Genomic DNA, 15,102 nt, shown 5'->3' with positions numbered 1-15,102 from the left:
AGGAGTGGCTAAGCTATGCCAGGGCAGTGGGTTGCCATGTCAACTCTTCACTTGGTTCTGCACCAAGACACGCAGCCTGCAGTAGGTAGGTAGGTTTGTGTGTAGGTAGGTACAGGGCTTCTAAGCGTGGCACAACAAGATCTGCAGCCCTTGGAGGCCTTCCCTGGCCACAGTGCCCTTGGTTCTTAGGGTACAATTTACAAGGGACTAACATGTGGCCAAAGAGTGCCAATTGAGTTTTGTCTTTATGCAGTTTTTAGGAAAAGAACTTAGGCCTTGGGAACCGGTTTGTCAGGAACCCAGGGCACACTCAAAGTACATGCAGTTTGGCAAAAAGTGGGGGCAACCATGCAAAAAGAGGGCACTTAATTACGCAACCTACTCTCTCCCCTCCTATCTATCCTCCCAATCTTCTTCCCAGCGGCTTAACACCTAACCTGCAGCTCTCAAATCCGCCGCTGGGTCGGTCCGTGATGTCTCTGGGGGCCTCGCTGCATTCAGGGTCCAGCGGTCTCCGCCGCCGCTCTAATGGGCGCCACCATGTTGTTCCAGCTGTAGCTCCGGCCGCCCAGACCTCTGCTGGGTCTCTTCAGCCGGAGGCTTATTCACAGGGCCTCCCTCTGGTCTGCATGGGGCTACAGGTCCACATTCCTGGCTTGAACTATGCCGCATAGGGGATTAGGATGATGTTGAGCAGTGGCCAGCAGGATGGGGCTCGAAAGCATTGCCTCTTACTCCATCGGCGTCAAGCCACGCCCCCCTACAGAAATCTATCTGATGAGTTGGCTTATGGCTATAGTTTCAGGAAGTGGCTCATATTGTGGAGCTAAAAATAAAACCCACAGCTTTGCACAGAAATGTGCAGGAATACGAGATTTTTATGTTTGTATGTAACACCAGATTGGTGAATTGTTTACCTGTGGAAAATCTGTTTATTTACATCTGAAGTTCAGGTGCACATGTGCCTGAGCCCTGAACATTTCACACTGTTTTTTCTTCTATGCAGAGAAATCCCTTCTCCTCCCCCCTCCCTCCCCCCCGCCCCCCCCCCCCCCTCAAGCTCCCCAAAAATGTGTTTAGTTTTCAAACTTAATCTGGACATTATTGTTACTAAAGTTACAAAAACACAAAACCAGTGTTGGTTCAAAGTATAAACTATGAATTTCATCCCCTAATGAAGTGTTCAGTTAGACCTGAAAGAGTTGATGTAGTAAAATTAAGCTGCAAAACTAACACAGTATTGATTAGAGCATTTAAAATAAAGCAACATTCCCCTTAATAAAATAAAATCATTTTAGGACTACTGTGTTAGCATTTTTTTAGCACACCCTAGAGCAGGGAACCCCCAACATGAGTGCGGTAGAGGTGGCACCTACAGATGGTAATCTCACTGTTAAGAGTCTGTGAGGCTTATTTATCTTTGATTTGACAAAATAATTTTCAGATCTCCAGTGTAATGATGAAGAATCGAACAACGAGGAGCATAGGCTTTAAATATTCTTCCACAAAATCTTTTGGATCTTTTTGGGCCGTTAATTATTTTAGTGAGGTAGTTCGGTGCTCCTTCGTGCAGCGCCTTAAGTTGTAGTCAGAAAGGGCTTTTACTGGGAGTCAATGGATTGATTTTAAGGCTGCATAACTGTGAACCCTCTAGCGTGTGAGAGAGACACATTGGTCAGGTCTGTATTACGGCAGTTTCAGTGATCTAGGCGAACATGACAAGAGATATTGTCTGTGAGGAGTGCGAGAACGGCAAAATCCGATAAAATTATGGAATTCATTCCTGGATAGAGTGTTTATTTGGTGGTTAATTATTAAGTCACTTACAAAGCACTCTCAAGTTGTGTGCTTTACCCATAGGCACTTGAATAGCGTCCAGTTCTGCACGTCATTATAAAAGGAAAAGGGTGAGCTTGGCCAAGAGGAGGATTTCTGTATTATCAGGTTTGAGGCATAGCAGTGCATTGTCTGCATCAATATAGGAACCGGACGTGCAGCCGTTGTTTCTATTTATATGTTGAAGAGCATTGGTAACCAGGCAGAGTTTCAAGAACATCACATTAATATTTCTTTTTAAGTCTCGCCTGAGCCTGCGAATGTGTTGCTCTGGCGAGACATTAGTAACTGGGTTTTAAACATGCTACCCAGAGGCTTTTGCCGGCCACCAGCTTGCTCTTACGCGAACAAGCACGCGCGACGTGCACAGCTGCCATCTGGCTTTCTGTTATGGCTCATTAAGCCTTACAGCGCGCACGTGAATCCCCTCCCTTCTCCCACTCCCTCCTCATCAGCTTTATTGCTTTCACTTTCGTGCGTGCGGCCGTGTCACTTTCACGGCTGCGCGGCCATTGCTTGTTCTTTTTCCCCTTCTTCCCGCCCCCCTTTGTTTATTATTACGATCAGTTTCACTTTCACGGGCGGCCGCGCAGCCGTGTCACTTTTGCTTGTTCATAGTTCCTCTTCCAGTTTAGCTCTCTGGACCATATGCACTTCTCGTCATAGAACTCTCCTTTACCATCCTGTGACCCCTCAATCCCTTTCTTGAACCATCTTCCTTAGTTTCTTCTTCAAATGGCATATGTTGAGTGCCTCCTTGTCACCATATGCCATACATTTTCCAAAATGAAATGTCGGGCACACTTTCCTTTGTTTTCCTCGCATGGTGATGCTCCGTTCACGTGAGTGGTGTCTTCTTCGCTTGAGCCCTCCTCTTCCTCGTTTGTGATCCGCCTCTGGACCGAGCAGGCCTTGAATGGAGCTGTAAGGTGCAGGCGCCCGCTATCCCAGTGGACCCGTTATTGAAAAGTGCAGGTACCCTCCTGTCAAAAGTAGCGCACCTCATTGAGAAGTGCTGATACTTTAGATGAAATTACCTGGGCACTTACAGCGCTGTGACCCACCCAAAGCACGTGAAGCGCCTCGCTTCCCACAGCCCTTGCCTCCTTCTCTGCGACCTGTGTCTTCTGATGCGTTGTCTGGGTGGGGACCTGCTTTGTCCCTGCACCCAGTGTCTGTCTGCTTCTGCGAGGGACAGTGTCTGCACCCCCTGTTCCTGCACGGCACAGTCGGCACACCGCCTGTCTGCTCTCGCGACTCCCTCGTTGCTGCGAACCCCAGTACTGCCTGTCTGCTGCCTGTCTGCTCCTGTGACTCCCTCGTTTCTGCGCACCCCGGTACAGCCTGCACGCAGTACCGGGGTGCGCCAGGGTGTTGTACCGTCTGTCGGCTCCAGTTTATTACCTCGTTGCTGCGCATCCCATTTCCCTGTCTGCAGGATGTGCCAGGCATCACACCGCCTGTCTGCTCCAGTGGCTTCCTTCTTGCTGCGCACCACGGTACTGCCTGTCTGCTCCTGTGACTCTCTCATTACTGCGCACCCTGGTACTGCAGGCTGTGCCGGGGTGTCGTACCACTTGTTGGCTCCAGTTCCCTCCCTCGTTGCTGCGCACCCTATGTCCTTGTCTGCAGGCTGTGCTGGGCGTCACACTGCCTGTCTGCTCCAGTGACTGCATGTCTCCTCATCTGCAGATCCTCTGTACAGGGTGACTGAAGCGGAGTAGAATTAAATGCCATTTGACAGGCCTCATTGGGCATACGTTTCAGTGATTTGTGCAGCACACACAGTGCTATTAATTGCAATTCCGGATTCGACGATGAAGCGAAGACTGACGCGAAAAACACATTCGCCGCTTGAGGCACTGTGACTGCACACTGCCACCTTAGGAAGCGTCTCTGAACCACTCATGAATGCCATCTGCAAAGCAGTGCCTTGTGTCTGCTTCAGTGTCTAGTGACACGCTGCTGTCGCACATGCGCCCCCCCCACCCCTCCGTTGGCTTAAAATGCATGTTACACCTGGGCTCCCCTGGTTAACGGATTCACCCAAGGGGATCTGCGAACTTATTACACCAGGGAGTTGCCGATAATTACATTTCACATGTCTGGTACTTTCCCCAGTCTTTGACCCTATACATTTTAGCTCTGCTCCCACCAGTTTGACGTTCTGACTCGCTAACTTTTTGTACTCAGGTGCACATATTATCTTCACAGCTGAATTTACAACCGTGAAGGACACTTAAATACATTAAATTGCATTTATCAGTAGGTGGACTCTTATAAAATATACACTTGTTCAGGGAGGCGAGGGCGAGGGCCCCCCTTTCGGTGCCAAGCACCGTGGTGACAAATTATGGCAGCCTTCTCATTATGTCAGCGCTCTAATAATCGAACTCATTAATTGTTAGAATTCGGTAGGAAGTCGTGGTTTCAGTTTGGAAAGCACTGCGAGCCTCTGCATTCCCAGAAACTTGCATGTTTGTAAGTACACTCAACAATTCCTCTCCAATGTTATTCCACACTGCAAAAGGCTGACAATTTACTCTTGATGAGGGCAAGAGTAAACCCTTTTCCACAGTGAGGAATGGGGGAAAGGGAATTTGCATTTGTTCATCAGATTGTATGTGTATGTATATATAAAATTCGAAAATTGGATTCACATAAGTTTGGGAGGAGTATGGTTTCCAGGCCAACTTCTGTTAACTTTCTATGAAATCCTAGCAGTCATAAGTCTGCACAGATGCAAAGACTCATACCTGAGGGTGTACCTTTGTGACTTTCATTAAGAATCCTGCACCCACTTTTATTTCATTTTTTATTTGTTAGTTACAGTCTGATTCGTTTTTTTTCCGCCATATGTTTAAAAGATTTGCTACCACCTGTGTTGTTTACGACGAGTTTGCTATCAGTTTGTTTGGATATAACTTTGCTTGATTTAGGGGTGGCATAATGGGCATCTAAGCCGCCGATATTGGGGTGAATATGCTGGTTTCCACACAGGATCTTATCTCTACACATATCCTAAATCGAGCATTTGCTTATGTTTAGATTAGAAGTGCTGGAACTCTCCCAAGCCCCTCCTATTATTTGGTATCCAGCCTACTGGCATCGCTCACCTAAGCAACTACCTAGGCCCACTGAGCGTAGGGTTCAGCTGCAGGAGAGGTGCAGTGTCTTGCACAGCATTGTGGACCTGCTCTCGGTCACTATACATCAGAACCCCCCTACCTTGCGGCAGAGTGCGCTATCGGCCCAGAGAAGTCCATACTGTTCCAGCAATCTGAGGTCAGCTTATTCTTATTTTCTGGTACAAGTTCAAATATGTAAACTCAGATCCACTTCAGGATGATTTCACATGGTAAACACAAAGATGCACAGATTGGATAGAAGATAACTAAATACAGGTAGGAATAATCTGGTTATTATTTGTTTTCCTTGCTTCTCTGTAGTCCAAGACTTGGCTTAGCCAATAGGTCTCGCCTTTGGGACCGTCTTTAGCCATGCAACAGTTGATGTTGTTGCACCAAGGATATTGTGCTGGATAACTTCAGCACTATATCCTTGGTGCAACAACATCAACTGTTGCATGGCTAAACACTTATAAGGTACAAGGTTTAGCCATGCAACAGCTGATATTGTGCTGCAAAACTTAATACTTATAAGGTCCCAAAAGCGAGACCTATTGGCTATGCCAATGCTTGTTCTATTGGCTATGTAGTTCCTTGATCTGGATATCAAGAAACTACATAACGGGCAACATCTTTTATTCTCTTCAAAATGGCATTATCGACAAATGCTCACTAGTAAGCAACTCTTTAAGGCATGAAATCTACCAATGACTCCACCCCAAACTGCAGATCGTCAAAAGAGGGTGGGCACCAAAAAATCCACAAATACTTAAAACATCCACCCATCATGATAACCCCACAAAGCTCAGGCAACGGCAACACTTCCCATCGCTTATGGTACGCAGGAATCTGGTAATAACTTTGACCTTGGCTTGTAACTGAAGCCATTTCATAACTAGAGCGTTTTATGAGATGGTAACATAAACAAAAAAGCATTATCAAGACACATCCCCTAATGCTCAGCAACAAAATATATCTTTGTTTGCAAGTTCTCCAGGTAAGTTTGAGACTGCTGCTGTTACCTCTGTCTATACTCCATGTTGTCTCCTGCAACTTTGTGATTACAGCTGTGCTTAGTACTTTGCCATGTGAGAGTTCAGGAGGAGAGCGTTCTGCTGTTACTTCCCCACGCCCATCATAGCTCCTAATGGAAGGCTTAGGACCACAGAATTCATTTCTGTCCTGCTTTGTACCTGCTGTTTATATTTTCCACCTTTATCCTATGTGCTTTTGTTCTTTATGCTGCATTTGTATCCAACAGGGGCTGTAGAATTCTCAAAGTCCTGTGCAAGTCTCCCAACCAGGCACTTCATCAATAGCACCTGTGTGTGAGCAGTAGAGCCAGGGATGCTGGACCCAACTAGCACCTCCCCAAGGCTCTGTCACACTTTGGTTCAGAGGTCCGAAGAGATCCTTAAAGTTGAACCAGCTCCTGGAAGGTCTTGTCACATTCTACTACTCCTTCCGGTGCCGCTCCCATTTTAGCACCACAAAGGTCTCGCCTCCGGTATATCCGGAGATCTGAGGGTGCAGTGGTCTTCTCCCACTGCCATGTCAAGGGGCACAAACTGTCCTGATATTGGTTTGGCAAACGCCACCTTGAACTCTTCATGCCTGGTGAGGGGCTGTGCCACAGACTGAAATGGGCTGAGGGTGCAATACACTCCGAGAAAATCCACACACAGAGGGACTGCCACTTCCCTGTCTGTGTGCAGCCTCGAATTCACTCATCCTCCATACGTGGTCAAGAGGGGCAAGGCAAAGCCCCTGCACTCACACCTTCTGTGATCGATAGTACTGCTCCCTCACGCCAGCAGCTTAGTTCTGGTGAGTCTCTTTCAATGTGAAACCCACAGGATCAAACACCCCTGGCGTGTAGATAATGGTTACCTTTCCCTGGAATTTGATCATGTTGGGATCATTTGCAGTGTTTTGATTAAGCAGATGTTGAATTTGGAGCACCATTAATATGAAAAGTGCAGCAGGAGCACTTCTTAGAACTGCTGCGGTACATTTAATGGAAGAGTGCTTGCACTTCTCCTAGGCAAACAGTGGATGATAGTGAGTGAATACTTTCAGATTTCTGTGGTGGATTTTTGCTCAAATAGGATAATTTTGGTTTAGTGGGTAAAAGAGCTCTCATGTCATGCAGATACCTGTGGCGGGTTCTATCTGGCATGATAAGTATTAATACTGTTAATGTACACGCACAGACAACTGGCTTCATTCATGAGCCGTAGCAGTGGCAGACACAATTGTCATGCTAGCAGCTGGTGACAGGGTAAAGAATGTACTAAACAAAGCCTTAATCTTGTCCTGTCCAGATCATTGCAGTATCCTCTACACTGGCCTCTTTAAATCATTCCTTTCAAAACCCCACAGCCATGATATGCCATACCACATCAAGCCTGTTCTGAAGGTCCTTCACTGGTTACCATTCGAAGCCAGGGTCAAAGTGCATGTTCTTGGCACCGCCCACAAAGATATCTGGGGGAAATGGCCCCAAACTCTTGTTGTACCTGGCAGCACGCTACACCCCTGCCAGAAATGGCCGCTGTTTGGCTGCAAACATAATCCAGCAACAGTCCTTCAAGCTGATGACACACAGAGGCAGATCCGTGGGAGTTAAAGGCCCAAGACAGGAAAATAACCTCAAAGAACCTTTCACATTTTCAGGGGCTACAATTGCAGGACATCAGATCTGGGGACTTATCCTACCTGATTGGAAGAGCAAAGACGCATGAGTTTAAGCATGGATTACTGCCCAGATCCTAATTTAAAGTCACTTCTAATGTGTGTATGACTAGCATCTGGGCTGAGCTCTGAAGATCATTGAGCATGATTTTGTTTCTGTGGGCACTGCTGTCAGTCGCACTGCCCCATGTTTGCCCTTAGCTGTGCAGTGTCCTGGGTGCTTTGCTCTGTGGCTTACTATCTTTCTCTCTGCAGGTCGTATGGCCGGGCACCTAAAATGATTCATCTGGAGTCCAACTTTGTGCAGTTTAAGGAGGAGCTGCTACCCAAAGAAGGCAACAAGGCCCTGCTCACATTCCCGTTTCTGCACATCTTCTGGACTGAGTGCTGTGTGAGTATTCAAGAGCACTAATAAAGAATGGGAATGCAGGGAGAATGCTGATCTATTTCCTTATTTAAAGTTGTATAGTCCATTTGCCTCAAAGGTGTAATTTATTGAGACCCATCCACTGCGCTTCTACTATTCAGGGAACTTCTAGACGCTACCTGTCTACTTAAGCTGTGTCTTGAGGACCTGTCACTGACAAATTCAACCAACGATACCGTTACTTAAATGAGAGAAAAGTAAAATTAATTCTATATTAAAAAAATATGTATATACATTTTTTTCACGTTAAAGTAATGTTATGGTTGGGTGAATTTGTCAGTGACCACATTAACTTTTTGAACTATAACAAAGGAATTAACCAGCTAGTTAGCAGAGCTAACTATAACTTGCGCACCGCAGTGCACTGCATAGGACCTCCTATATAAACATCACTAATGACATGTTCCATGACATCATTTATGACATCACTGATGACATCATCTAAACTTTTTTTGCACACATTGCTTTATAAACTGGTAAACTATAGTTGGGTCTGCTTTTCCATAGGGTAAAAAGCAGGGTCCTCAATAACTTTTTCCGTGTTTATTTTCCCATAGGAAAATTTACCAGCGATACAGCAAAAACTGCTGAACGGAATTGCACCAAATTTGGAGGAAAGCTAGATCTTGGTCCAGAAAGCGTGCTTTTTGTGATTTAGTGAAAATCTGTTAAATAGTTTAAGGTTCAAAATGTATGTATATATCAATCTGCGGAGTGCAAGGAAAAAGTGAATATAATAAACGAGCGGCCAGAGCTGCTTGTTCATGGTTTTCCTGCGCCTTCCAAGGCCCGCCCCATAATGCACTAGGACTTTATGGACGAACATATTTTTTGCAGTTGATGCCCCTAGAAGAGGCAGAGAGACTACTAAATGGGTATCATCGGATGGCTTGGGAGATCATTTTAGGGGTCATACATAACGTAAAATTCTAGATGGGTTAAAAGTGAATAACTGAGATTTTTTATCGCTTCTGGATTCTTAGTGACCTCACAGACCACTCGAGCTTTGCTCTTGTTCATTGATGTCCATCAGAACTTTCTTGCCGAAAAACACCCCTGTTATTCACGATTACCTCTCAATATGTTATGTATGGCTCTCACTGAGCGCCAGTCGTTTGAATACTAGATTCTAAATCTAGTAAGTACCTGCAATGAAGGGCCAATAGTAGGGAAAAAATGTGGTTCCCCATTGGTGCTATGTCATATAAGAATTTTAGGCCGATCTGGGTCCCCAGACTTAGTGCTGGCTCTCTGCTACAATTGAGAATTGAGAGCACAGCTAGGTTATACGAAGGCGGCACAGGCGTGACTGGCTGGTAGACTGGCATTTTGTCTTTACTTTTGAGACCGGCAGGAAGACCGTGTTATATGTGGGTCTCCCATTACTCCGATTCACTTGCCAACCAGATAAACGCAGGGCCGGATGTTTTTGGGGATCATACAGAATATATTATAGATCGGCAAAGAGTGGAGAACACCAGTGCTTTCACCTCCGAGTGCCAATTGACATCGTAGGCAGCTGAAGCTTTGCTCTTGTTGTCTGTTTGATGCCCCTTAGAAGCCCTTGCTGAGAAACATCCCCATTATTCACTGTTACAACCAACCTTTACCTAGTTTCTGTTTCTAACTGAATATCTTCTAAGTGGCATGGCCCCCAGAAGTAGCTAGTAGCTCTGTGGCAGAGGGCAACGTGTGGGTGAAGGCAATCTCTGTATTTGTGGAGTTTGGTGTGGGTTGATGAATAAACCTGCACTCATTCCTACATATATAGTGCATTGCATAACCGCGCACTAACTGATCTGAAAATGTTGTTTGATAGCAACTATTGTGTACATCTGGCTGCTAATGGAAGCCTGCTGTAGATGTCTGTTTTCAAGCAGTAATGCTCTATTGTCTTTTTCACCTTGCACATCAGTAGGCTGATACAGTTTGTACAAATTAGAAAGCATTAAACTTTGGTTACAGTTTGTTAATAAAGATGTTATCCTTTAATAATTGTATGGCCAATTTGTATTTCCACACGTGATGGCATCATTTTCGATTGCTTGAGCCCGCGACTGCTCCCTATGGAAGGGAATGTATAGGCATTTATATAGCGCACTACTTACCCGTAGGGTCCCAAGGCGCTTCGACCGCTGCGAAACCCTTCCTGGCTTCCCTGAGAGACGGTCCCTTAATGGGTATCTCCAGGGTGAGACCAGGCATCCCCGGCGGTCTGGTGGGGCCGTTAGTGAAGATGAGGCAAGCTAATGCCCAGAGTTGCCGAGTGTGATCGCTGATCAGAGTGGGGCACCGAGGCGAGAGAATTATCGAGTCCACTGACCCTGGTCCAGAAACCTGCCGCGCCGGGAATCGAACCCTGGTCCCGGGCCGTCCTCTGCTCTCGGGTCTGCCGCCTCTAACCAGTGAGCCACACTACTTCACTAGTGGAATCACCGTGGCCCCAGGGATCCCTAAACTTAGTATGAATAAATAAATCTTTATTGATCTCAGTTAATTAACCTGTTCCGTGCGCGTGTCGGCCAACGGCTGTCGCGAGCACTACCTGGCTAGTGCTGCGCACATCTGTTGGCCGACACGGCCCCGCCCACTCATTAAACTCCTGCATCGTGGCGGAATTTGCGCCGCGGTTAAGGAGCTAAAACCTTCACAAAAGAGGTAAAAACTTACAACAACAACAAAAATAGCAAATTATCTCATTTCCATTTATTGATAAAAGTTTACAACAATTTTATCCGCAACTAACTTGCCAGGAGTACAATTACTAACACGACTCTATTAAATATTTAGAACACGCGTATCTCTAAAATGATTGAGTGCTTGAACAATGTATGCAGTTACATCAAATCTTTAGATTGTGTAGGGTTCTTTTGTGTTCCCCTCCATAGTAAGTTACTATCCCTTGTTTCTGAGCATTACCAAAATTCATGGGAGTCCGATAAAAAGCATGTTTTTGATTTAAATATCCAGTACTTGTGCATGAAACTCTGTAAATAACAGGAATTTGTTAACCTCTTTTGTAAAGGTTTTAATTAACTGATACAAAGAACGATTTATTCCATATGAAATTATTTAACAGCTGTTTTGAATTGAAGGGTGCATAATTCAGCTTCTGTTTTGAAAGTGGTCTTTAAATGGTGCGGTGATGAAAAAAAGAAAAAACGGATATCCGTCCTTTCATTACATCTTGTTACGGAGGCCATGTGGGTCATGTGCTTTTCCTTTTGAGATCAGCCAGGGCTTGACCACTTCCCCTGAGGCAGTAGCTGGGATGGAGATAGCACCCTGTATAGAAATGAATGTATTTATTTGCAGTTGTGTATGGTGCAAACCAGACCCACTGGGGCATCATGGGTATTTGCTTAAACGAAATTATTAGTTGAATAATGGAGGGCGTAGGCGTATACAACGTGCAAAGAGTGGATGGTCACAGTTGGTGAGGGGGGAAAAGGTTCATCCTTTTTCGGATCCTCCAGCATGTGGAAGGAGCAGGTTTTATGTTGAGGACATAATAGGAAACCGCTCTGGGAACTTAGGCTGTAGTGCGGAATGTTTCATATGTCGTTTGGACGTTTTGTTAATGAACGCAAGTCTGTACTGTTCCCAGCGCACTCACTGTGTTGGATAGAGCAGTGGGTCGTTCCTCCCACTGCTGGAGTGGATCCATCTCCTATTGTGTTAAGAGTTCTCTAGGAGTGATGAACAGTCACAGGTTTGTTTTAGTTATCTGGACTTATGTACTGTACACTGCATCATTTCTGCTCACTTATTCATTGCAAAATGATTTTTGATAATGTTATTTCATGAATGTTAATACATAACTCCTTGAGTGCCTATGGAGTAATGATTGCTTGTGTCGAGTGGATCCTTTCATTCGGCCATCGAAAGTCCTGTCCATCGATATAAATTATACATTCCTATAGATCTAGAAGCATTATTTCTTTCGGCAGAGGATATTCTTGTTCATACTGCAAAAATGCTCGTGTAATGTAGAGTCAAATCTGTAATCTACATGTGTTGCAGTGAGAGAGTTAGCCCAAATCTATCCATTGTGGAATAAGTGAGCGTGAGTGACTGAGCGAAAGGTTCTGTGCTGTTTCCAAAATCCCAGAGGGATGAGGGTTGTCATGTTCAGTGGTTGCTAGAAACCATTCGCTCCCTGGTAAGTTAGGGCGCTTACAGTGGCACTGTGAGCTAGCTAATCTACAGTCCAACATATCCTGCAGGGGTGTCCGGAATCAGCTTAGACCGCTAGCCCTTAGTTTATGTTGTCCAAACAATGCGCAGATCCTGCAGATTTGTAGGAACTACACAACATGGTGCCACCAACATTGGTTGACTTCTTATTTAACCTCTTCGATGCTTATGACTGAACGGTTCCGTCATCAGCGTCGGTTGGGCTGTGCTGATGACGGAACCATTCCGTCATGACCACACCCGTTTTTCGAATCTTCAGCACAGCGCGAAAATTCGTGCTGCGCTGAAGAGGTTAGCGGTCAATCTGAGTAGTTAAATTGTGCTTTCTCAGAGACCCCACTCACACTCTACTGTATGAGACATCATTCCAATCTGTTTCCTTGACTGTATGCTATGCCATTTCTTTGTATGCCACCCCTTTCTAGGCTTATCCACTGTACCCTACTCTACGCCACTCCACTCTTTTACATTCCATGGTACTGTATCCCACTGTATGCTACTCCACTTTACGGTAATCCACTCTACAGCACTAAGGTGCACTCCACTCCTCTCTGTGCCTTCCCATTGTTTGGCGCTCCTCTTCACTCGTTATCACTCCACTCTATAAAAGCCTACCACACTTCATGACACTCTGAAACATTGTACTCCACCTAATCCCCAAACACTCCACTGTCCAGCTCCATACTCTCACTTTATGCCCGTACACTCACATGTACAACACTTTATTCCACAGTATAATACTTTTCTATATGACGCAGCACACCACTCTACTGTATGAGACCCCACTCCAATGTATAACAGTTTGCTACCTATAATACTCCAGTACACTTCACTTCATGCCACTCTTCAACACTATAATACTCCATTGTACTTTACACTACGTTACACAACTCCACTTGACTATACTCCACTGTACAAGACTGTACCTCACTCTACTCTACAACAATCCAGTCTGTGCAGCTCCACTTTTTCACACACTAATGTGCTCTATGCAACTTCACTGTACAGCACTCTGTTACACTGTATGCCACACTCCACCACTTTACTCCAGTCGATACCCTATCACTCAACTGTACTATATCGTATGCCACTTTACAACACTCTTCCTCACTCTACGATGCTCAAGTCCACTATACAACACCCTGCGCAACTCTTTGTATGTCACTGTATCCCACTTTATTACACTCTACTCTGACACAGTATTGCACTCTACTCCCCTGTGCACCACTCCAGGTCACTCAATGCCATTGTACTCTCTAACACTGTATGCCAGTCCACTCTACCACACTTTACAACACTGTACTGTACCCCACTCCACTACAATCAACTAGGCTATGCCACTGCACATCACTGTCCAGTACTGTATAACACAGTACTTCAGTTTGACATTTTACTCGACTGTATGCTACACCACTCTACTACACTCTACTACACTCTACGACACTTTACTCCACTCTACACTAACACACTCCGATGTACTCCACTTTACTACACTTCAGCCCACTCTACACTCTTAGCTACTGTATGCAACTCCACTTTACAACACAGTAATACACTCTGTCACTTGAACACTGTACTCCCCTTTATAGGTATCCCCTGTACGTCACTGTACTACACTGTATGATACTAAACGCCACTCCACTCAACTTCTCTCTATGATACGCCACTACACTATATTACACAGTACTCCACTTTATGCTACTCTCCTCAACTGTATTCCACGACATTCAACTTGATGATTAATCCACTCAGTGATGCTCTTCTTCACCCTACTCCACTCTAAAACACACTACTTCACTCTGATACTCTACTCTACTGGTTGAACACGCTGTTCCAGTGTACAACTCTGCTCCAATCTGTGATATTTGACTCCATTATGAGACCCCATGCCACTACAGCATATAACACTTTACTATTCTGTATGATACGCTACTACCCTACACACTACTCGATTAAACTCCAGGCTATGACAATTGACTTTACAAAACTTACCACTGCTGTATTGTAAGACACTCCACACAACAAAGCTCCACTTGTGAAATTGGACTCTACAATTTAAAACACATTTTATTGAACATGTAAAAAACAAATTGAAATTCAACGGAAAAAAATTATGGGTAAAGCTTCGTTCTCGTTAAGAAAACTTATTTTCTCTATACAAACCAAGTTTAAACTGCCCAAACTTTAAAAATTCTAAAGTTATAGCTATAACTTTCATTTACAATTTATCCATCACCTTCAAATTATTATAAGTAGCGGACCTTGTTACTCTCTTTTCAGCTCGCTAACCAGACCACGCTAACTATAACACACCACTCTACCATGCACTGTGTTTTCACAAATAATGATACTCTTCTGTACAACACTACACTGCATGAGACTCTTTGCCACTCTACTGCAGAGCACTGAACTATGACACTCTACTCCGCTAAACTCAACTCTATACCACTATGCTCTACAACACTGTGCTACACTCTGCCATTCTACGACACTCTATACAGTGACACTCCACTCTTTCATAACACTCCAGTCAAAGACACTCCACTGTACAACACTCAGCTCTACTGGTTTGACATGCCACTACACTGTACAACACGCCGCTCCACACTACGATACTCCACTCCACAATGGGATACACCACACCACTGTATGCTACGTCACTCCACCGACTCCACTGTATTCCACTCAACAGTAGTCAACTTGGTCACCAGACTCTACAACACTTTCTTTCACTGTTTTGTACTACACTCCACTTTGATACTCCACACTGCGATTTCAAACACATTTTTATTAAAAAATAAAATTCATTAACATACAATG

At 44.9% G+C, this 15,102-nt stretch overlaps 1 protein-coding gene across 2 annotated transcripts in view; it reads left to right on the top strand.

Annotated features, from left to right (window-relative positions):
* TRAPPC10 (trafficking protein particle complex subunit 10) overlaps window positions 1-15,102 on the top strand; it is a 319,990-nt gene that overhangs the window by 151,525 nt on the left and 153,363 nt on the right. For both annotated transcript variants that reach the window (XM_086935878.1, XM_086935877.1), the window contains one exon: window positions 7,914-8,049. In XM_086935878.1, coding sequence (XP_086792004.1) covers window positions 7,914-8,049 — 136 coding nt within the window. The remainder of the gene's footprint in view (window positions 1-7,913; window positions 8,050-15,102) is intronic.

The sequence above is a fragment of the Lissotriton vulgaris genome, chromosome 8, assembly GCF_964263255.1.
Source record: "Lissotriton vulgaris chromosome 8, aLisVul1.2, whole genome shotgun sequence".
Classification (NCBI taxonomy): domain Eukaryota; kingdom Metazoa; phylum Chordata; class Amphibia; order Caudata; family Salamandridae; genus Lissotriton; species Lissotriton vulgaris.
The sequence above is the reverse complement of the archived record's forward strand: the minus strand, read 5'-3'. Positions and strand labels throughout refer to the sequence as shown.